This window comes from Equus asinus, chromosome 30 (assembly GCF_041296235.1).
Source record: "Equus asinus isolate D_3611 breed Donkey chromosome 30, EquAss-T2T_v2, whole genome shotgun sequence".
NCBI classification, from domain to species: Eukaryota; Metazoa; Chordata; class Mammalia; order Perissodactyla; family Equidae; genus Equus; species Equus asinus.
In genome coordinates, this window is record NC_091819.1 from 28500922 (window position 1) to 28522633 (window position 21712).

Here is a 21712-nt window from a genome sequence, read left to right on the forward strand (position 1 = left end):
TCTGAACCGTTGTACCCAGGCTGCCGATGCAGAGCGCGTGGACCTGTAACCCTCAGCCACAGGCTAGCCATGGGAACCTTTTTAGAGACAGAGCAGGAAAATGTGGGGCTGGTTGGTTTCAGGCCTGCTCAGGCACCTTGCTGGGTAAATCAGGGTTTAAGAGGATCTCCTGCGACTTTCTGAGTTGGTCCAGAGCCACAGCCTGGCACCAAGCAAACACTTGATAAATTGTTGCTTATTATTGTTAAAACTGTTGAGGCCCCTAAAGTTTAGAAAATACGCATTTTGTCTTCCTCACAAGAATGTAGTAGGTAGGATACGTTGTGATTTTAGGGCTTTCTTTTGTTTGTTTGTTTACTCTTAATTTCTTGTTGGTCCAGTCTCGTTTCCCACTGGCTCCCTCCATGAAGACTGTGAGATTTTCAAAACTCTTGCAAAATTTAACATTCCATTTTGATAGTACCCTCTGCTTTGAAACAACCTATAAAACTTGAAGGGCTCAGAGTGTTTCTTTTTAAATAAAAATTGTAACCTTCTTCAGCCCCGTGGCAGCCCTCCGGTGTGCCTTACACTCCCATGTTAATCCTCTGGGATAAATCGTTGCCCCTGTGCTTGGAGCTGAGGCAGTCTTGGGGATTTTTGAGCATTCTAAAGTGTTGTCATAGTGGAAGCTTAGTCTCCAAAATAAGTGTTTAAACCATGTGGTAATTTTGAGCCAGATTTTCCTCAGCGAACTGTAGTAAAATTTTTCCTGAAAATAGGTGTATTTATTTTGTGTTGATCAACAATTTAAAACATTTTTTTGCTCCTCTTTTCTTACTAGTGACATTTCTCTAAGAGTTTCGTGCTATTCAAAATGCCATACTAAACAAATGGATTCATACCGTTTAAAATAAGCTCCTTTTTACTCACAGAGCTGGCCATTTGAATAGAGCTCCCGCGGAATCGCTGGGAAAGCCGGCATTCTGGCTCACCATTCCTGTGTGTTCCTACTCTTGACCCCAGCCTCGTGCTGGGCTGCTCTGTGGAAGGGTTTAGAAACGGGTCCTCCATGTGTGTGTCTGCGGTATGAGTTTTCTCCCCAAGTGGATGTACCTCGCATTATGGCCGTGCTTATTGTTTCTGTTCCCTGGAAGCCCTCCACAGCGATTAGCACAGTCACTTTCTGCACAGTGTGCATTCCACACTGCGTGAGTGGTGTCTGTAACCCCAGGGTTTGTGAATGGCACGTCCCATTCTAAAACTAAAAATGAACTGCCAATTCCGTGCATTTTATATAGCTTATTTTTGACCACCAGACAAGAGAACTAATTCCATTTTGTTTTTAATTGGCACCAGGCAGGCGTTCCGGCTGGTTTTAGTTGAAGCTCACATTAAACTTTAGCTACTCTTTCGTCTTTATTCCCCGGGACTCTGAGAGCCTTTTACGGTGATAGGGTGTTTTTTTGAAGTTGGTAAGTGGAGATATTTAAGTATCTTTGGTGCAACTGTGATTTTTCTTTATCCAAGTGAAGGAAGCGTTCCCTCTCCCCAGCACTTAGATGAATCAGCAGTAGAATGTTGCAGTCGATCTAAAGCATGGCCTGGGAAGCACTTGGACAGGCTGCGCGCTGGCTGGGAGCGAGCCTCTGCCAGCTGCAGAGTGCAGATCAAGCGTGTGCTGGGTTTTAGCCTCGCAACACTCGCACGTCGAAAAGAACAGGATACAGAGCACAGAACCCGGGTCGACGTGGTCTCGCTTCTCTTTCTTTTCCATTTTCACTTTCTGGGTTACTGGGCTTGTGGATTGATGTCTAATACTGCCTATTGTGTATTTGTGATTTGCGTTTTGTAATTAAGAGGAACAATGGGAGTCCACTGGGTCTCGTTATATATAATGGTTGGTTTAATTTGTTTCACTTCTATCTTGTTAATTGTAAATTGATCATTAAGAGTTGAATTCTAATCTGTCACCAGGGTTGTGGGTATTGAGGCTAGAGCAATGATCCTGCTTTTAATCACTGATGATGAGAAACAAATTTTATAATTTTGGTACATATTGCAGTTCATATATTTTAACACTGTATTTTATGGTGTTATAAATATTGTTAAATGACTTTTAGTGTAGTTTTACTGTGTGGACTATAATGTATAAATTATATTACTGTTTTGGCAACAGGAGGTATCCAACTGTGTGAGTTTAATTGAAGTAAAGAACACACACCCGGTTGAACTATTTTTTTTCTCTTTTATGTTTAGATGATGCTAGGTTGGGATACTACAAAAATTATATTCTGCAAGAAGAGACTGATATTGGCCTCTAATAATTGTTATCCAAAGTCAAATGACAAGCTAAAAGGATAAAAAATTAAGGTGTCATGTTTTCTCTTAAAAAGCAATTATCACTGTAATCCTAATTATAGTAGTAAAATGTTATACTTCATGCAAATGCAATTACACAATATAACTGGTATATAAAAATGCAGGGAAAAGTTCATGCTTCTGTAAAGCCAGAAATTGCCTAAATTTTCTATGAAAATGGATTAGAGTCAATTATCCTTTTATATGATGCTAGGATAACCACGCTGCAGATGTAACCTCAGTAAGAGAAACTTGTATTGTAAGTTTATTCTTTGAACTTTTCAAATGTCTAGTTCTTTTTAATATATAAGGGGCTCTACACAGATAAAAGCTGATGTGCATGCACATATACCAAATTCTTATTGGACGTTGGAAGTTCATAGGCAAATTACCATTATAAACAAAGAAAAAAATATGCAAAGCAAAGAAAATATTTTAGCAATAAAATACCTGACAGTAATATATACTTTACAAATAACATTTATATTTTTGTGATTGTACAAGTAAGACATCCTCAAATTAGGGCATTTGGGTATAAACACAAAGAAGGAAGTTTTAAGGAAAAAATTTCCTGTGATATTATCATTCAACTATTGTTAACTTTTGACATATTTCTTTTCGGTCATCTTCCGTGTGTGTGTATGCATGTGTTTATATTGTGAGTGAGATTATCCTACATAGACAGTCTTTCACCCTGCTGTTCACCTGATATTATCTAATGAACATTTCTCTACATCAGTAAATGCTCTGGAAACATAATTTTAGTTGAATCATTTGTTTGGATAATAATTCATTAGACACGATGTTTCCAATTTTTAACAGTTATGGATAATAATAATTTTGAACTTGAATCTGAATTTTTGATGATTCCCTTACTAGAGCTATCTAAAAGGATCGCTAGTCTAAAAACTACAAACTCTTTTAAGGCTATTAATGTGTAGCACTTTGCTCAAGTACTGCACTAAATTCTGCCCACTATATATCAGTAGGTGACAAAAAGAAGTGAGAGATTAAAAAAGAGGCGGGAAGCCATATTGCACAGTGGGTGGAAATGCCCTTCTAGAGTGGAGACCAGTGTTTGCATCTGGGCTTGGCTCATCATCAGTGGGTGACCAGAGGCAAATCATTAAACCTCATATTTACTTCACAGAGGAAAGGAAATAACACTTACCTTGTAGGGGTGTTTGAGATCATTACCGTGAAGGATGGATTCCTCTATCTAGCTTAGTGTCAGCATACAATAAATATTTGACCATAATCTGGTTTTATTACACATTTCTTTGAATAATGGTGAAATTGAATATTTTATAAAAGTTTGTTGATCATTTATGTCTTCCTCTTTGAATATTTTTCATATTCCTTGTGTATTTTTTCATTGGAATTTTGATAAAGAGTTAGGGTAACACGTTATTAAATGATGCTTCTAATCTTCATTTGTCTCATGTTTTTATGTGTTATCTCAGGTCATTTTTTTAATTTTGAAAACTTTGTTCCCAGATATTTTTGGTTTTTATGATTTTTTTCAATATCAAAGTGACTTTATTTTTTGTTTTAGATGCATGTCCATTGTAAAAATTCAGAAAATATGAAAAAGGAAAATTTTTTTTAAAATTTGTAACCCTGATGCCTAGAGATAATCAATATTGTGGTATACATGTCAAAATATTTCGTAAATTATAAAATGGAGTCACTTTACATGTGTAGATTTTTAATATTTTCCTTTCTTCCCAATATTGCATATTTTTAGGTCAATAAATAACACATATAGATAGCCACATTATGAGAATAGCATCTGATATTCCATTTTGTTCATGATGTCCTTTGCCTTGCAGAAGCTTTTTAGTCTGTTGTGGTCCCATTTGTTTATTTTTTCTTGTGATTCCCTTGCCTAAGTAGACATGGCGTTCGAAAAGATGCTGCTAAGACTGATGTCAAAGAGTGTACTCCTATATTTTCTAGGAGTTTTATGGCTTCAGGTCTTACATTCAAGTCTTTAGTCCATTTTGGGTTAATTTTTTGTATGGCATAAGATAATGGTCTACTTTCTTTCTTTTGCATGTGGCTGTCCGGTTTTCCCAACACCATTTATTGAAGAGGGTTTCCTCTCCTTTGTCGAAGATTAGCTGTCCATAGATGTGTCGTTTTATTTATGGGTTTTCAATTCTGTTCCATTGATCTCTGTGTCTATTTTTCTGCCAGTACTATGCTGTTTTGTTTACTGTAGCTTTGTAGTATGTTTTGAAGTCAGGAATTGCAATGCCTCCAGCTTTGTTCTTTTTTCTCAGGATTCCTTCAGCTATTCAGGATCCTTTGTTGTTCCACATAGGTTTTAGGATTCTTTGTTCTATTTCCATGAAGATTCTGACTGCGATTGCATTGAATCTGTAGATTGCTTTAGGTAATATGGACATTTTAGCTATGTTTATTCTTCCAATCCATGAGCATGGAATATTTTTCCATTTATTTATGTTGTCTTCGATTTGTTTCAATAATGTCTTATAGTTACCAGTGTATGGGTCTTTCAGCTCCTTGGTTAAGTTTATTCCTAGCTATTTTATTCTTTTTGTTGCAATTATAAATGGGATTGTATTCTTGACTTCTCTTTCTGCGAGCTTGTTATTAGTGTATAGAAATGCAACTGATTTTTGTAAGTTGATTTTGGATGATTTTTTGTGTAGTGGTTACTGTGAGGTTTGTATAAAAGATCTCACAAATAAGATAGTCTGTTTTCTGATAGCCTCTTATCTCCATTTAGAGCCTAAGCAGGTTCCAGCCGTTTCTTCTTGCTCTTCTCAGTTACTGTTGCCACAAATTGTTCTTTTCTGTGTTGTGAGTTTGTGACTAAATTATTTATAGTTATTTTTGATGCTTTCCTTCCCTTTGTCTTTTATGTTATAATTAAGTATTTACTAACCTATTCTGATATAAAGCAGCAATTTTCTGATTTTATCTGTCTATTTATCTCCTTGCTCAAGGTTTTGTAAACTTTTGCTTTTTACTTTCTTATGGGAGGACTCCTTTCAATGTTTCTTCTAAGGCAGGCCTAGTGGTGATGAACTCCCTCAGCTTTTATTTATCTGGGAAAGCGTTAACTTCTCCATCGTATCTGAAGGATAGTTTTGCTGGATAGAGGATTCTTGGCTGAAAGTTTTTGACTTTCAGTTTTTTTAGTTTATCATTCAGTTATCCCCTAGCCTCTAAGTTTTCTGCTGAGACATCTGCTGAAAGCCTGATAGAGATTCCTTTGCAGGTTATTTTCTTCTGCATTACTGCCCTTAATATTTTTTCTTTGTCGTTGATTTTTGTCAGTTTTAATATTATATGCCTTGCAGAAGGTGTTTTTGTATTGATGTAATTAGGAGTTCTATTGACTTCACATACTTGTAAGTCCACTTCCTTTCAGGTTTGGGAAGTCCTCAGCTATTATTTCTTTGAGCAAGCTCTCTGCTCCTTTCTCTCTGTCTTCTCCGTCTGGAATACCTATAATCCTTATGTTACTTTTCCTAATTGAGTTGGATATTTCTCAAAGAATTTCTTCGTTTTTTTAAAAATCTTAGTTCTCTCTCCTCCTCCACCTGAAGCGTTTCTATATTTCTATTTTCTAAGTGAGTCCTCCGTAATGTCAGTTCTATTTTTTATGGATTGTAGGTTATTTTTTATCTCATTAATTTTGTTCTTCATATCCAGAATTTGTTTGTTTTTTTTTAGAATTCCAATCTCTTTGTTTGGTTTTTTTTAGAATTCCAATCTCTTTGGTAAAGTATTCCTTCTACTCATTGATTTTATTCCTGAGCTCATTGAACTGTCTTTCTGAGTTTTCTTGTAACTTGTTGAGTTTCTTTATGACAACTACTATGAATTCTCTGTCATTTAGATTGTACATTTCTTTGACTTCAGGCTTGGTTTCTGGAGTCTTGTTATTTTCCTTCTGCTCTGAAGTGTTAATGTAATTCTTCATGGTGTTTGATGAATTGATCCTTTGCTCCAGGGCGTTTGTGGTAGTATTGGGTCACAGATTCCACCTGCCACTGCTGCTGTGTTTTCTGATCCCACTTCATCTGCTGGAAGTTGTGCTGGTAGGGCTCCTCTGTGTTTGCACACTGGCCACAGCCGCTTGGCAGGTCATGCACTCACATGCAGCTGGAGCCTCTGTGCTCTGCCAGCAGGGTTGCTCTCATGCAGAAGCACTGTGCTTTGCGGGGGACTGGCTGAGCTGCTGCACTAGCGGGAGGCATGGGGCACTTTGTTTCACATGCAGGCTGGCTCTGTGTTTGTGGGCAGTTTGGCTGAGCTGCTGCACTTGGTGGGGGCTCCCCTATGGGGGCTGAGCTGCACCACTCAGTGGGGAGCATTCCCACAGATGGGGCTGCTCGCATGCTGGGTTCTCCCGTGGGCTGGAAAGTATTGGTGCACGGGCCAGGCTGCCCCATCTCCTCTTACAGTTGCACCAGCCACTGAGTAAGGACCCAAGACCTGGGTCTGTGCTGCTGGTAAGGGGAAGGGGTCCACTCACCTAGTTCCACTGCTTCCTGTGGATCCAGTCCCCCCACCTTCAGACCGTATGGTTGTGTGGATCTCTCAGACATCCTATTGTGCTGTGTAGGGAATCCTCTGTTGGTTAAGGAATGTCATTTAGTTGTAATTTAGAGGAGAAACAAAGGGAACAACTCACTCTGTCATGATGCTGATGTTACTCCACTGATATTCCTTTGTATAAGTAATATAACCAGTCTTCTGTTGACAGATTTCTGGGTTAAGTTTTCAGATATTGGGGGTTGCAGAGCAAGATTGCTTCTAGAAACAATGTTAAAATGAACATTTTCATGAAAACATATTTTTTTGTTCAAAAGTTTTATGTTTTTATGTTGTAAAATCTATGTTTCCTTTGTGAGTTTTATTTTAAAAAGTGACTTTTTTTTCTAGGAAAGTACCTGAGAACAGATAAATGTTCTTCTGCATTTTTTCCTAATCTGGTTTAAGGATATTTTTTGTCCTTTTGAAATTTATTTAAGTGCATATTGTGATAGGAAATACTAATCTTGGATAAACACTAAATTGACAATTTCTTAAAACTGCCCTTAAATTCTATTTTCTTTGTGATCTTAAAAGGAGAAGTATAAGCTATTATTAACTGATTTAGAGTATTTTGGATATAGGTAAATTATTATTAGGAGAAGCAAATGTCGATTGAGTGCTTGATCTGAGCTTGAAAATGAGATAATCCTTGCCCTCGTGTATAATCTAGTAAGAAAGATGAGGCACAGGGCACAATTCAGAGGAATCAATTTTAAGCTAACGTATGCATAAAAGCTAGAGGAAGTTTTTAAAAATGTGCTGACATATTGGGAACTGCGAAGTATTAATCAGAGTAAGCTTCCTTTGAGATGACACTTGGACCAAGATGAAAACAAAATCAGGAATGAGGTGAACTTAAAGTGAGAGGTTTCTTCATATGTGTGAAGCAGCTTGGTCCTTGCAACGAATTTCCTTAGCAAATCCAAATCTTTTCTTGACCAAGAAGAAAAGCCTATCTTGCCTAATAGAGGAATCCTTTCTTTGGATGGAAGCAATTTTACATCAAGCATCTTACTTAAACGTCAAGACACAAACCAATCATTTTAATGTGCAAGAGTTTTAAAGTTTCAGTTCTAACCTGAGAGGCAGTGGAGCATGCGGAGGGGTGGCAGTGAGAGCAGTGCTTAATCAGAACACGGACAGGGATAGAATTTCTCTTGGATATATGCCTTTCTGATCTTCAGATTTTGAGACTTGAGATAGTTATCAGAGACACTGAAGAGGTAGCGTATTTCCTGAGGGACATCAACCATCACCAAAGTAGATACCTGTGATCACAGCTGAAATATGTGAAGACTGGAAGAAGGCTGGAGGAGTAGCGCCTGACTTAGCAGAGTAGAGGACGATAAAGCTTGAGTGTCTGCAGCGGGGGAGAGGATTGTGAAGCAAGCTGATCTGCTTTCAGGATTCTGGAAAATCTTGGAAGGCAGGAGTGGAACATAGGGCTGAAACCAAAATTGGCAGTTCCACCTCTACTCCAAGCCACCAGGTGACTATCCCTCCTCCACCCAGAAAATTGGGGGCTTTCTCTCTGAAGAGCTTAAACCAGGAGGCTCTGGTTAAAATAGGGGCAGTGAAGTTAGAATAGAGGGATTCGTAGAAAGTCTGCGTTCTGAAAGGTGAGATCCCCACCCCTCTGTTTGTAAACAGCTCCTTGACCCCTGATGGTTAGGGTTAAACACACCAAGCAGGAAACGGTAGGATCCTTCTCTTGAGAAACAAAATGACCACAGAGGAGAGAATTACAGATACGTGTAACTGGTAATCTCCCATAGGAAAAGATGGCTTGCCACTCAGTCGGTCTACACTGAAGCCCACTCATTTGGGGAAAATAAATGTACATAAGTGCAATTGTAATCATAATATACTGCGTAGACATCAAGGAGCAATATGTAGGTAGTCATTATGATGAAAATGCTGATATTGATTTAACCACAAACTGAAATACTAGTAATTACATTAACAGGCTGGAGATGGGGGAAGGGCCATAAAAAAGAGTTTAATCTTCATCTACCATCATGAATCAGTAGAAATTTCTTAATTGATGGAACAAGCAATATTGATATAAGAAAATTTAGAAATACAGAGGTGAATACCAGAAGAATTAGCTTTAAAAAAATTGAAAGTATTTGTCACTGCTTAGCTGGAATGGGGGTCGGGGGCAGAAGACTGCCATTTTTCATTATTATGCCTTTTGGATCCATATGATTTTAATCATGTGCCATTAAATTAGCCAGGTTAATTAAAGGAAACATTCTCTGTGATAGAGCTTAGGCGTGGGGTTGCTCCTTTAACAGCGTCGTGGCTGGCCTGTAATAGGCACTCAGTAAATATTTGGTAAATGAAAGATCGCCTTTTTAAAAAGGGATCTGACCATTATCATTTTTGTCTCATTCATTGGAGAAGCCATCACTGCTGTTGTTAGAGTTGTTATTCCTTTATCTGTCTACCCTTTGAGTCTCTGCAATGCTTATCTCCCCCTACTAGACGTTTTTCAGTTTCTGAAATATTTTATTTTACATAGAATGATTTCTATTTACGTTATGTTTAAGTACAGAGTTTAATACAATCTTGAGGTTATACGATAAAAACATCCTCTGATAATAAGAACCTTTGACATCTATCATTTCTGTGTTTTCACCTCTCCAGATCTGAAATAGCTCAGCTCAGTCAAGAAAAAAGGTACGCTTGTGACCGACTGGAGAAGTTGCAGAGAAGAAATGATGAATTGGAGGAACAGTGTGTCCAACATGGGAGACTGCATGAGATAATGAAGCAAAGGTAATCAAGGTTTAATAATCAACTCAGAGGCCGTATATTGAATGTGTTTGGTTCACAGACAGAACAGGAATTGCTGTGGAATAAATAAAATTCATGATCACTGTGCTATTCAAGGGACATGCTCAAAATCTAACGCTTTTATGTATTTATGCTTTCTCAACTCAGGTGGTTCTTACAATACACGGAGAGGAGAGCACAGCCCCTCTTTACTATTCTCCAATGACACAGACTTAGATTTAACACCGACTGTAGGCAAACCAGCTACCTTTAAGGTGTGAGTTGGTAATGTTGTAATATGGGGAATTTCACAACTTCTCTTCTAGAAGTTAGGTTTTGTACATTTTTTGTAAGATGAAACATGTAGCAGGCCTAAGAAAGTTCAATATCTTAATCACAGGTTGCGCTGAGAGTATTGCTAGAGTCAGGATTTGACTCCAAACCACTGCTTTGAGGAAGTTACTTGACCTGTCTGAACACCCGTTTCTTGATCTATGTATTGGGGCTAATAATACCCACTTTGCAGTTGGATATAAAGCGGAATATATGTAAAACATCTGGCTCATAATAGCCATCTGCGAAATGGCATCAGTGGGATTTACTCTCTTTTTCTAGATGAAGAAACTTAGGCTCAGAGAGACTAGTGAATTTGCTGAAAGTGACAGATTAAGTGATGTCGTTCAAACTTGAATCTTGAACTTTTGGCTCCAAATTCCTTTCCTTTTTAGAGCAGTATTTTCCCTTATTATTTCCTATAAATGTGTCATTACTAATTTCTGTGTAATGATGGATTTCCCTGGAAAAAAAAAATCTCGGTATTTTGCACCATATGCTGAATTGATTTCGGCCGATGTGCACTTCCGCACGGCGACCGCAGCCAGCCTTCCGGGGAGCGGGGCTCAGCCTGCAGCTCCGTGCCACCCCAATCCAACTCCAGCACACCCTGAGCTTTCTCTGTTTCAAAAACAATTGTTGATGTAGTTGAGAGAAAATGAAAATATCTATGGACTCCTTTTATTTTCTACTTTTTAATTTAAAGTAAACATAAAATCCTTGGGGAGGGGGCAGGTAATTTACAACTTTGATCACTTGCTCTATTGAATAGAAGAAAGACAGTGAGAAAATGGCGCTGCTTTTTAGTCACCAAAATACTAAATGTGGATATATTTGCAAGGTAAGGATCCTTCATTAATTTATTCATTAAAATATTTACTTAAGCCCAGACAGGCCAGGAGTCAGCAAACTTTTTCTGTCAAGGGGCGGAGAGTAAAATAGAGGCTTTGTGGGTCACACGTGGTCTCTATCTGTCACACAGTCTTCTTTGTTTTGTTTTTATTTTTGTTTTTACAGCGCTTTACAAAAGCAAAAACCATTCTTAGCTAAAGGGCCAACAAAACAATCCAGAGGATTCAGCTCTTGGGCTGTAATTTGCCTCTGTACAAGACAACCAAGGCATCTTTCTAATATTTCTTTTCTCACATCTGTATATTGCTTTAGAGTTCACAAAATACACACATTGTCTTGCCTTGAAACAAACTGGAAAGTAGCTGTTATTATCATCTCCATTTCCAGATGGAGAACTAAGGCTCAGAAAGATAAAGTTGCCAACTGAAGGTCAGATAGCAAATTAATCATTCATTCATTCACCAAATATTTATAGATCGCTACTATGTGTCATGTTCTCCACCACATGCTGGAATAAAATAGCAAAGTAAATATTGTTCCCAGTCTAATGGAGCTCACAGCCTTATAGGGAAGATGGATATTGATAAAGAATTTCACAACTATCTAATTAATCACAGTAACGATCAGATCTATAAAAGGGAAGTGTAGTTTGTGGTATAAGCACATTTAATAAGGGGACTTCTCGTGATCAGGAAAAGTTTCAGTAAGAAAATGCTTGAAATGCAAAAACTTCAAGTGGATCTGTAAGCCATGGCATAGGGATTTTTAGCCTTCTAGAGCAGGAGCTGGCAAACTGCCCCAGCCCACAGCCTCTTTTGTGTGGCTCAGGACGTAGTCGTGCTCGTTCATTTACAGATCGTCTGGGGCTGCTTTGGCACTACAATGTCAGAGTTGGGGAGCTGAGTCACAGGCTGTGACCTACTGGCTCACAAAGCCTAAAATATTTGCCGTCTGACCCTCTCCTAAAAAATTTGCCAGCTCCTGTTCTAGAGAAAGGAAAATTGTAAAATTGAAGATCCTGAGGTCGGGCTTTTGAGGAAGGAAAAAACTGTGTTTAACGTAAAGAATGAGGGAAAGAATGGCATGGGAGGAGGGCTGGGGCAGGGCCTTTACGTTTCTTTTAAAGATTTTATTTTTCCTTGTTCTCCCTAAAGCCCCCTGGTAAATAGTTGCATACTTTTAGTTGTGGGTCCTTCTAGTTGTGGCATATGGGACGCTGCCCCAGTATGGCCTGATGAGCAGTGCCATGTCCGCACCCGGGATCCGAACCGGCAAAACCCCAGGCCACCGAAATGGAGCCCTCGAGCCCAACCACTCTGCCACGGGGCCGGCCCCCAGGGCCTTTAAGTTTTTATTATAGACCTTTTACTTTATTCTATTACTAAAGGGAAGAAATTTAAAGTTTTTTTAAAAAAATAAAGGGGAATAATGTGATCAAGTTGCATTTTAAAAATAGCATCCCAGCTCCAGAGTGGCTAATGAATTGGAGCAGAGCCATCCTGTTTACACAAGAACAGCTAGGAAGCTACCAGAGAATTAGCCAAGCGATGATGAAGGCTTGCTCTTGAAGTGCTAATGATGGCGACAGAAGTAAACAGATTGGTGAAATATTTAGGCGAAATCAACAGGACTTAATAGTTGAGTAGCTATGTTGGGTGAAGAAGGGGGCATATTCTTGATGTGAACAATGGATGCATAATGCTGCCACTTACTGAGAACTAGAGCACGCTCCAAAGAAGCATGTTTGTGGTCAAGATGGCCTGGGTTTGGGATGAGACCAAGTGTTAAGCTCTGGCCGTGTTGAAATGCATTGAACAAATGGATACGTTGAGTAAGCATGTGGACTTAGGGGACTAAGCTCAGGAGGAAGGTCTAGCCTAGAGATAGACGTCTCCATTAGCCTATAGAAGATATCTGAACCCTCGGGAGTAAATGAGGTCACCTGGAGAATAACAGGAAGAAGGAAGAACGGCTTACTGAATCTTAAAGGACAATATTTTTTAAAGGTAAGGTAGAGGTTAGCAAATGAGTCTGAGACAAGTAACCTGAGAAATAAGTGGAAACTGGAAGAGCACGTTATCATGCATGCCAAGGGATGGAAATGCTTCAGGAAAGGAAGTGATCAACCAGAAGCTGCTGAGTGATTAAATCAGACTGAAAAGTATCCATTGGACTTAGTGACATGGACATTACTGGTTATGCCAACAAAAATAGTTTTAGTAGAAGAGTAAGTACAGAAACCCTATTAGAATGGATTGAAAAGTTAGTCTGCGTTGAAAAACCGAAACAGCAAATTTAAACCACTTTTTCGTGAGATTTGCCTACAAGGGAAAGCGGGAAGCAAGAGAGAGCAAGAGAGATATACAAACCAACTGGTGGTGGGAAGATGTACTGGGAGGGGCATTTTGGAACAGAGAATCTTTTGTTTTAAGTTACAGTAGATATGAATGTATTAAATTCTGAATGTAAGATCCTTAAGTTGTAAAGGCAGGAAAGTTACATTTTCCAACTGGTGGTTTGGAACCCCTGGTATCTACAGAGGCACTCCAGGGAATTCATGTTAAAAATAGCTATGACAGGTTTTTTCTAGTTATGTTTTAAAATGAATATTGATTCATGTATTTCCCCCTAGAAAATAGAACCATGTGAGAGCTCCACAGTGTGTACAGAGGGAACGACCACCAGAGCCCGCGGAGGCGCACTGAGCCTGCTCGAGTGCTCTCACGCCCCCAGCAATCCTGGCTGTTTGTCAGCTATACAGCTTCATGTCGTTCTTTTCTGTCTTTCTTATATTAATGTATTATTTAAATTATATACATAGAAACCATTGGCTGAAGACATGAAGCTGCTGATTGAAATGTAACAAACTAATAAGGAGTTTAAAATTGGTAATTCTTCTATAAATTAACCTCAGAATAACCTTTACCAAATCTGTAAGTTGTATTTTTCTAATAGAAATTTTATTCCTCAAAAATAAATGTTAAAAATAGGAAATGTTATATTGATTTTTATCTAATTTGACATTTCATTTTCGGAGAATAGTCTTACTATTCATTATTTTGAAAAGTACTTAAAAATAAAAGACTGAAATATTAACCTTTATTTCATCATTTAAAAACAAAACAAGACAAAATATTGACAAAATAGAATCCAACAAGGTTTAAAAAGAGTTATACACCTCAACCGAGTAGGATTTATCCCAAGTATACAGGGCTGCTTTAACATTCAAAAATCAGTTAATGTAATTTATCACATTAATAGGCTAAATAAGAAAAATCACACAATTATATCAATAGATGCAGAAAAAACATTTGACAAAATCCAAAACCCATTCGTGATAAAAACTCTCGGTAAAATAGAAATAGAGGGAAACTTCGTCAACTTGATAAAGAATGCCTACAAACAACCTACTGCTAACATCATACTGAGTGGTGAGAAACTTGAGGCTTTCCAAGAGAAATCAGGTACAAGGCAAGGATGTTCCTTCTCCCCACTCCTTTTCAATATCATCCTGGAAGTTCTCACTAATGCAATAAGACAAGAAAAGGAAATAAAAGGCATACAAATTGAAAAGGAAGATGTAAAACTGTCTTTGTTCGCAGATGACATGATCACCTATGTAGAAAATCTGAAAGAATCAACAAAAAAATCCTGGAACTAATAAGCAATTATAGCAGGGTTGCAGGATATAAGGTTAATATACAAAAGTCAATTGGTTTCATATATACCAGCAATGAACAAGTGGAATTTTAAATTAACAACAAAATACCATTTACATTAGCACCCCCAAAAATGAAATACTTAGCTTTAAATCTAACGAAATATGTACAAGATCTATATGAGGAAAACTACAAGACTCTGATGAAAGAAATCAAAGGAGAACTAAATAAATTAAGAGATAATCCATGTTTAATAATAAGAAGACAAAATGTTGTCAAAATGTCAGTTCTTCCCAATTTGATCTATAGATTTCAAGACAATCCCAATCAAAATCCAAGCGAGATATTTTGTGGATATTGACAAACTGATTCTAAAGTTTGTATGGAGAGGTAAATGACCCAGAATAGGCAACACAATTTCAGTGTAATGAAGGAGAAGAACAAAGTTGGAGGACTGAGATTGTCTGAATTTAAGACTTACTATAAAGCTGCAGTAATCAAGTCACTGTGGTATTTGAAAAAGAACAGACAAATAGATCAATGAAACAGAATATGTAGGCCAGAAATATACCCACATAAATATAGTCAACTGATCTTTGATGAAGGAGAAAAGGCAATACAATGGAGCAAAGATAATCTTTTCAACAAGTGGTTTTGGAACCAGGCATCCAACATGCGGAAAAAAAAGAATCTAGACGCATATCTTATACTTACACAAAAATTAACTCAAAATGGAGCACAGAAAGAATCCATTGGAAAACTATTAGAAATAATCAACAGCTACAGCAAAATTGCAGGGTGTAAAATCAACCTACATAAATCAGTAGCATTTCTATACTCTAACAACGAACTAACAGAAAAAGAACTCAAGAACACAAGCCCATTCACAATCATAACAAAAAGAATAAAAATACCTTGTGGTAAATTTAACCAAGGAAGTGAAAGACGTATACAATAAAAACTACAAGACTTTCCTGAAAGAAATTGATGACAACATAAAGAGATGGAAAGACATTCCATCCACATGGATTGGAAGAATAAACATAGTCAAAATGTCCGTACTACCTAAAGCAATCTACAGATTCAACACTATCCCAATCACGTTCTTTAGAGAAATAGAACCAAGAATCCTAACGTTCATATGGGGTAACCAAACACCCCGAAACGCTAAAGCAATCCTGAGAAAAAAGAACAAAGCTGGAGGCATCACAATCCCTGACTTGAAAACATACTACAAAGCTACAGTAATCAAAACAGCATGGGACTGGTACAAAAACAGGTGCACAGATCAGTGGAACAGAATTGAAAGTCCAGAAATAAAACCACACATCTGTGGACAGCTAATTTTCAACAAAGGAGCTGAGGGCCTACAATGGAGAAAAGAAAGTCTCTTCAACAAATAATGCTGGGAAAACTGAGCAGCCACATGTAAAAGAATAAAAATTGACCATTCTTTTTCATCATTCACAAAAATTAACTCAAGATGGATCAAAGACCTAAAGATAAGACCTGAAACCATAAGGGCTCTAGAAGAAAATATAGGCAGTACAGTCTTTGACATCAGTATCAAAAGGATCTTTTCAGACACCATGTCTTCTCAGACAAGGGAAACAATAGAAAGAGTAAACAAATGGGACTTCATCAGACTAAAAAGCTTCTTCAAGGCAAGGGAAAACAGGATTGAGACAAAAAAACAACCCACTAACTGGGAAAAAATATTTGCAAGTCATATATCCAACAAAGAGTTAATCTCTATACTATATAAAGAACTCAGACAACTCAATAACAAAAAATCAAACGACCCAATCAAAAAGTGGGCAGGGGACATAAAGAGACATTTCTCCAAAGAAGATATATGGATGGCCAATAGACACATGAAAAGATGTTCATCATCACTAATCATCAGGGAAATACAAATCAAAACTACACTAAGATATCACCTTACACCCATTAGAATGGCAAAAATAACCAAAACAAAAAGTGACAAATGTTGGAGAGTTTGTGGAGGAAAAAGAACCCTCATACGCTGCTGGTGGGAATGCAAACTGGTGCAGCCACTATGGAAAACAGTATAGAGATTTCTCAAAAAAATTAAAAATAGAAATACTGTATGACCCAGCCATCCCAATACTGGGTATCTATCCAAAGAACTTGAAATCAGCAATTCCAAAAGTCCCATGCACCCCTATGTTCATTGCAGCATTATTTACAATAGCCAAGATGTGGAAGCAACATAAGTGCCCATCAACTGATGATTGGATAAAGAAGATATGGTATATATACACAATGGAATACTACTCAGCCATAAAAAAGGATAAAATCGTCCCATTCACAACAACATGGATGGACCGTGAGGGTATTATGTTACATGAAATAAGCCAGATAGAGAAAGACAATCTCTGTATGACTCCACTCATAAGTGGAAGTTAAACATGTGGACAAAGAGAACAGATTAGTGGTTACCAGGGGAAAGGGAGGGTGAGGGGTAGGCACAAAGGGTGACGGGGTGCACCTACAATATGACTGACAAACAATAATGTACAACTGAAATTTCACAAGGTTGTAAACTATCATAATCTTTATAAAAAGTAAAAAAAAAAAAAAATGGAGCACAGACCTAAATATAAAAACTATGAATCTCCATTAAAATTAAAAACTTAAGCTTTGAAAAAGACATTGTCAAGAGAATGAGCAGACAGGCCACAGACTGGGAGAAAATATTTGTGAAAGACACATCTGATAAAGGACTGTTATCCAAAATATAAGAAGAACTCTTAAAACTCATCAACAAGAACATGAACAACCAATGAAAATAGTGGGCTAAAGACTTTAACAGACACCTCACCAATGAAGACATACAGATGTCAAATAAGTATATGAAAAGATACTCCACATCATATATGATCAGGGAAATGCAAATTAAAACTATGAGGAGATACCACTACATATCTAGGCTGGCCAAAATCTGGAACACTGACAACAACAAGTGCTGTTAAGGGTGTGGAGCAACAGGAACTCTCATTTATTGCTGGCAGGAATGCAAAATGGTGCAGTCACTTTGGAAGACAGTTTGGCAGTTTCTTATAAAACTAAACATACAGTCCAGGAATCATGCTCCTTGGTATTTTCCCAAAGGAGTTGAAAACTTACCTCCACCCAAAAAACTTTCACATGGATGTCTACGAAAACTTTATTCATTATTGTGAAAACTTGGAAGCACCCAAGATATCCTTTGGCAGCTGAATGGATAAATAAACTGTGGTACATTCAGACAATGGAATATTATTCAGTGCTAAACAGAAATGAGCTCTCAAGTTATGAAAAGACATGGAGGAACCTTAAATGCACATTACTACATGAAAGAAGCCAATCTGAAAGGCTACACACTGCATGCTTCCAACTATATGACATCCTGGAAAAGGCAAAGCTATGGAGACAGTACAAAGGTCACTGGTTGCAGGGGTTGTGGTGGAAAGGAGGGTTGAACAGGTAGAATGCATGGGATTTTTAGGGCAGTGAAATACTCTGTGATACCATGATGGTGGATACATGTCAGCATACATTTGTCCAAATCCACGGAACTTACGACACCAAGAGTGAGCTATGATGTAAACTATGGACTTTAGCTGATGGTGATGTACAATGTTTCAGTTGCAACAAATGTACCACTTGGGAGGGTGCTGTTGGTAATGGGGGAGGCTATGCGTTTGTGGGGACAGGACATATATAGGAAGTCTCTGTACTCTCCCTTCAGTTTTGCTGTGAATCTTAAATTGCTCAAAAAGCTCTTAATTAAAAAAGAAACACAAGAGGGGGCCAGCCCAGTGGTGCAGCGGTTAAGTGTGCACGTTCTGCTTCAGCGTCCCGGGGTTCACCAGTTCGGATCCCGGGTGGAGACATGGCACAGCTTGGCAAACCATGCTGTAGTGGGCGGCCCACATATAAACTAGAGGAAGATGGGCAAGGATGTTAGCTCAGGGCCAGTCTTCCTCAGCAAAAAGAGGAGAATTGGCAGCAGATGTTAGCTTAGCTCAGGGCTAATTGTCCTCAAAAAAAAAAAAAAAACGAGAAAGCTATAAAAGTAACACGAATTTTACAGTAAAAAAACAAGAATTCCAAAAAATATCATGAAGCTGTTTCTATATGTTTTTGACTCTATAACATGGACTTAATTTCAAATCTACATTTTAGAGCATGTTTTGTTCCAAAATATATTATGTTATTGGCCAATCGTGCTCTTTTTCTTACATAATTAATTCATTAAGGATTTCGTTTATGTAAATGAAATAGCTGGCATTATCTGTTACATAGGAAAATTACTTTTTTATAGCTTTTTATTTTGAAATAATTTTAAATTACAGAAAAGTTGCAAAAACTAATTGAGAGTTCCTATATACCTTTCACCCAGCCACCCTCAACGTTAGCGTCTTACATACCCACAACACAGTTATCTGACCCAGAAAATTAGCATTGATGCAATACTAGGAACTAATCTCTAGACCTTGTTGAGATTTCGCCAATATTCTCATTGTGCTTCAGGATCCTACGTGGCATTTAGTTTCACATTTCTTAGTGGTCTTTAGACACTTAGTAATTTCTCTCAAGTAGAAAAACCTCATCTATGACGATTCCTCAGTGTTTTCTCTTTGTCCACGACCTTGCGCCTTCTGATGAGAGCTGCTCTGTGTTTTGTAGAATGCCCCTCAGTGTGGGTTTGTCTCATGTTTTCTCGTGATTCCACTGAAGCTGTGCATTTTTGGTCGGAATCCCACAGAAGCAGTGTTGTATCCTTCTCAGCGCATCACGTCAAGGGGTGCATGCACCTGTCCCTGGTGGTGTTGACTTTGATCAGTTGGTCAAGGTGTGGTCTGCCAGGTCCCTTCGCTCAAGAGAAATTATTATGTGTCTTGTGGGGAGATACTTAAAGACCATGCAAATAGCCTGTTTCTCTTCATATTTTTTTAAAATAGACTTTATTTTTTTGTGAGGAAGATGAGCCCTGAGCTAACATCTGTGCTCATCTCCCTCTGCTTTGTATATGGGATGCCTCCACAGCATGGCTTGATGAGCAGTGCGTAGGTCCACGCCCGGGATCCGAACCTGCAAGCCCTGGGCCAAAGCAGAGCATGTGAACTTAACCACTATGCCCCCAGGTCAGCTCCAAAACAGACTTTACTTTTCAGAGTAGTTTTAGGTTCAGGAAAATTACTTTAAAAATAAATTTTATATTTCAACCTTTGTTTGTTTATTTCAAACAAAATGTTTTTAGTTAAAACTTCCCTCTTAATCATAGCATACAAAAATAATGAAATGATTTAATACATTCCTAAGGGGGTTTGAGAATCAAAAGAAATTTGGAGATGCTGAGGTAGGCAAAAAAGACAAAAATGTTACAAGATTTGAATAGAGGGGAGTTGGCTGAAAAGAGGATATGAGCTGATAAATGCAGGTTTATGGATATGGTGCTGGTGAGGTGAGCTGAAGGCAGAAATAGTGTATTCTGTGTTTATTCAGCATCCATTTCTGCACTAGGCCAGGGGATGCTGAGATTGAAAGGGTCTGCTCCTCTGCCTCACTCTCATGCTTGCAGGCTCCCTCTCTGTTTGCGCTGGTCAAGGCACTGTGAGCCCACAGTCCAGAGCAGCCGTGACACCACCTGCCATCTCCTGGGAGGTCCCTCCTGGCCACTCGCATGCCCCCAGAAACCTCGGAGGCAAGGAGAAGGGATGTCCTGGGGGCCTAACCTCCCTTGGCAGCCTGCACAGGAGTTGGTTGGCCTGGAGGGTTTGTTTGATCTCCTGTTCTCTCTGTTTTATATAAAACAAAAGTCTATTGATATTAGGTTTGGAGTGTATAATTGAAACACTTTCTCTGTCCCTGAGGAAATGTCTTGATTGATCGTGCCTCGTTCAGAAGAGTAATCAAAGTGTAGACCAAGGCTCCCTGGGAATGATGAGCAGAGACTGACCCAAAATTCTAGAGCCTTTCTGCAGTTCTCAGGGGCAGTCTTAAAACCGATAAAGTGAATAGTTTAAAGGTACTGAAATTTGTTTTTTATGAGCATGCTAATGCAGTATCCTACTGGCTGCCACCACACCTTACAGAGTTCCTGTGATACTGAGAATGCTAATGCAGTATCCTACTGGCTGCCACCACACCTTACAGAGTTCCTGTGATACTGAGAATGCTAATGCAGTATTCCGCTGGCTGCCTCCACACCTTGCAGAGTTCCTGTGATACTGTACAAGCTCTGATAGTTTGACTTCCCATAACTGGGGGAAAGACATTTAGTTATTACTGCATTATCAGTGTTGTACTGAGGTCATCTTGGTTTTCAAATGCTGCTCTTGTTGCTTTCAATTATAAATTGCTCTTAATTTAGCTTCATGATAATTTTGTTTGTTGCAAGTTGTTTTGGAAACCTCCTACAGTAAAGTATTGCGTCCTTACGTCAGCAGCGTATTGGTTTCTCAGTAACTGTTTCAGGTCCTGAACGAATTGTAATTCAGAAGTGAATCACCTGCTCTCTTTCGCTACAGCAAATGTATGGATAATGCCCACCTCCCATCTCCCCACCCGCACCCCCACCAATTTGCTTTGGGAGGCATTCCTTTCAATGTGCTTCTTGGGAATCTGTGTTTTTAAGCAACTGACAACATACTATTCGAAGTAAATTAACAAAATTGCTGCATTATTTTAGATTTATATGCCATTATTTTCTAATATCAAACTATTGAAAATGGTAAGTAATCCATATGTTGCTAGGAAAGAAGCTCACTGCAGCTTGTTTATTTTGAGTTTTTCTTTGTTATCACCAGCTTTGATTTCACCAGACCGTGGAAATGTGTGGATTAGGTAGGCTGCCTCCCCCGAGGGGTCTAAGGACAATCTGCAAGTTACTTCCCAGAGGAGAGTTGGAAGCTATGGAAACCAGGGCGAGCTTGGAAAACTTGACCCTTTTCCCCAAATTATACCAAAATTATAAGCCAGTTGGGATTAACAGGCAATCTCTTTAAAATCCAATTATTCTATGCATTATTGACAAATCCCTAAGACGACTGGAAGCCACGTTCGATTATACTTTATTGGGAAGACCTGAAATCAGGTTGTTTTCCTCCCAATAGCAGAGGAGGTTTGCCACCTTATAGGGGTTAGAATTTTGATCTTGGAGTGGA

The 21712-nt window shown here is 38.4% G+C and overlaps 1 protein-coding gene across 13 annotated transcripts in view; it reads left to right on the top strand.

Annotated features, from left to right (window-relative positions):
* SDCCAG8 (SHH signaling and ciliogenesis regulator SDCCAG8) overlaps nt 1-21712 on the top strand; it is a 223690-nt gene that overhangs the window by 137240 nt on the left and 64738 nt on the right. For all 13 annotated transcript variants that reach the window (XR_011499352.1, XR_011499357.1, XR_011499355.1 and 10 more), the window contains one exon: nt 9565-9696. Coding sequence is in view for 6 of the 13 variants with exons in the window: in XM_014847801.3 (XP_014703287.3) it covers nt 9565-9696 (132 nt within the window). In the remaining 7 variants the exon portion in view is untranslated. The remainder of the gene's footprint in view (nt 1-9564; nt 9697-21712) is intronic.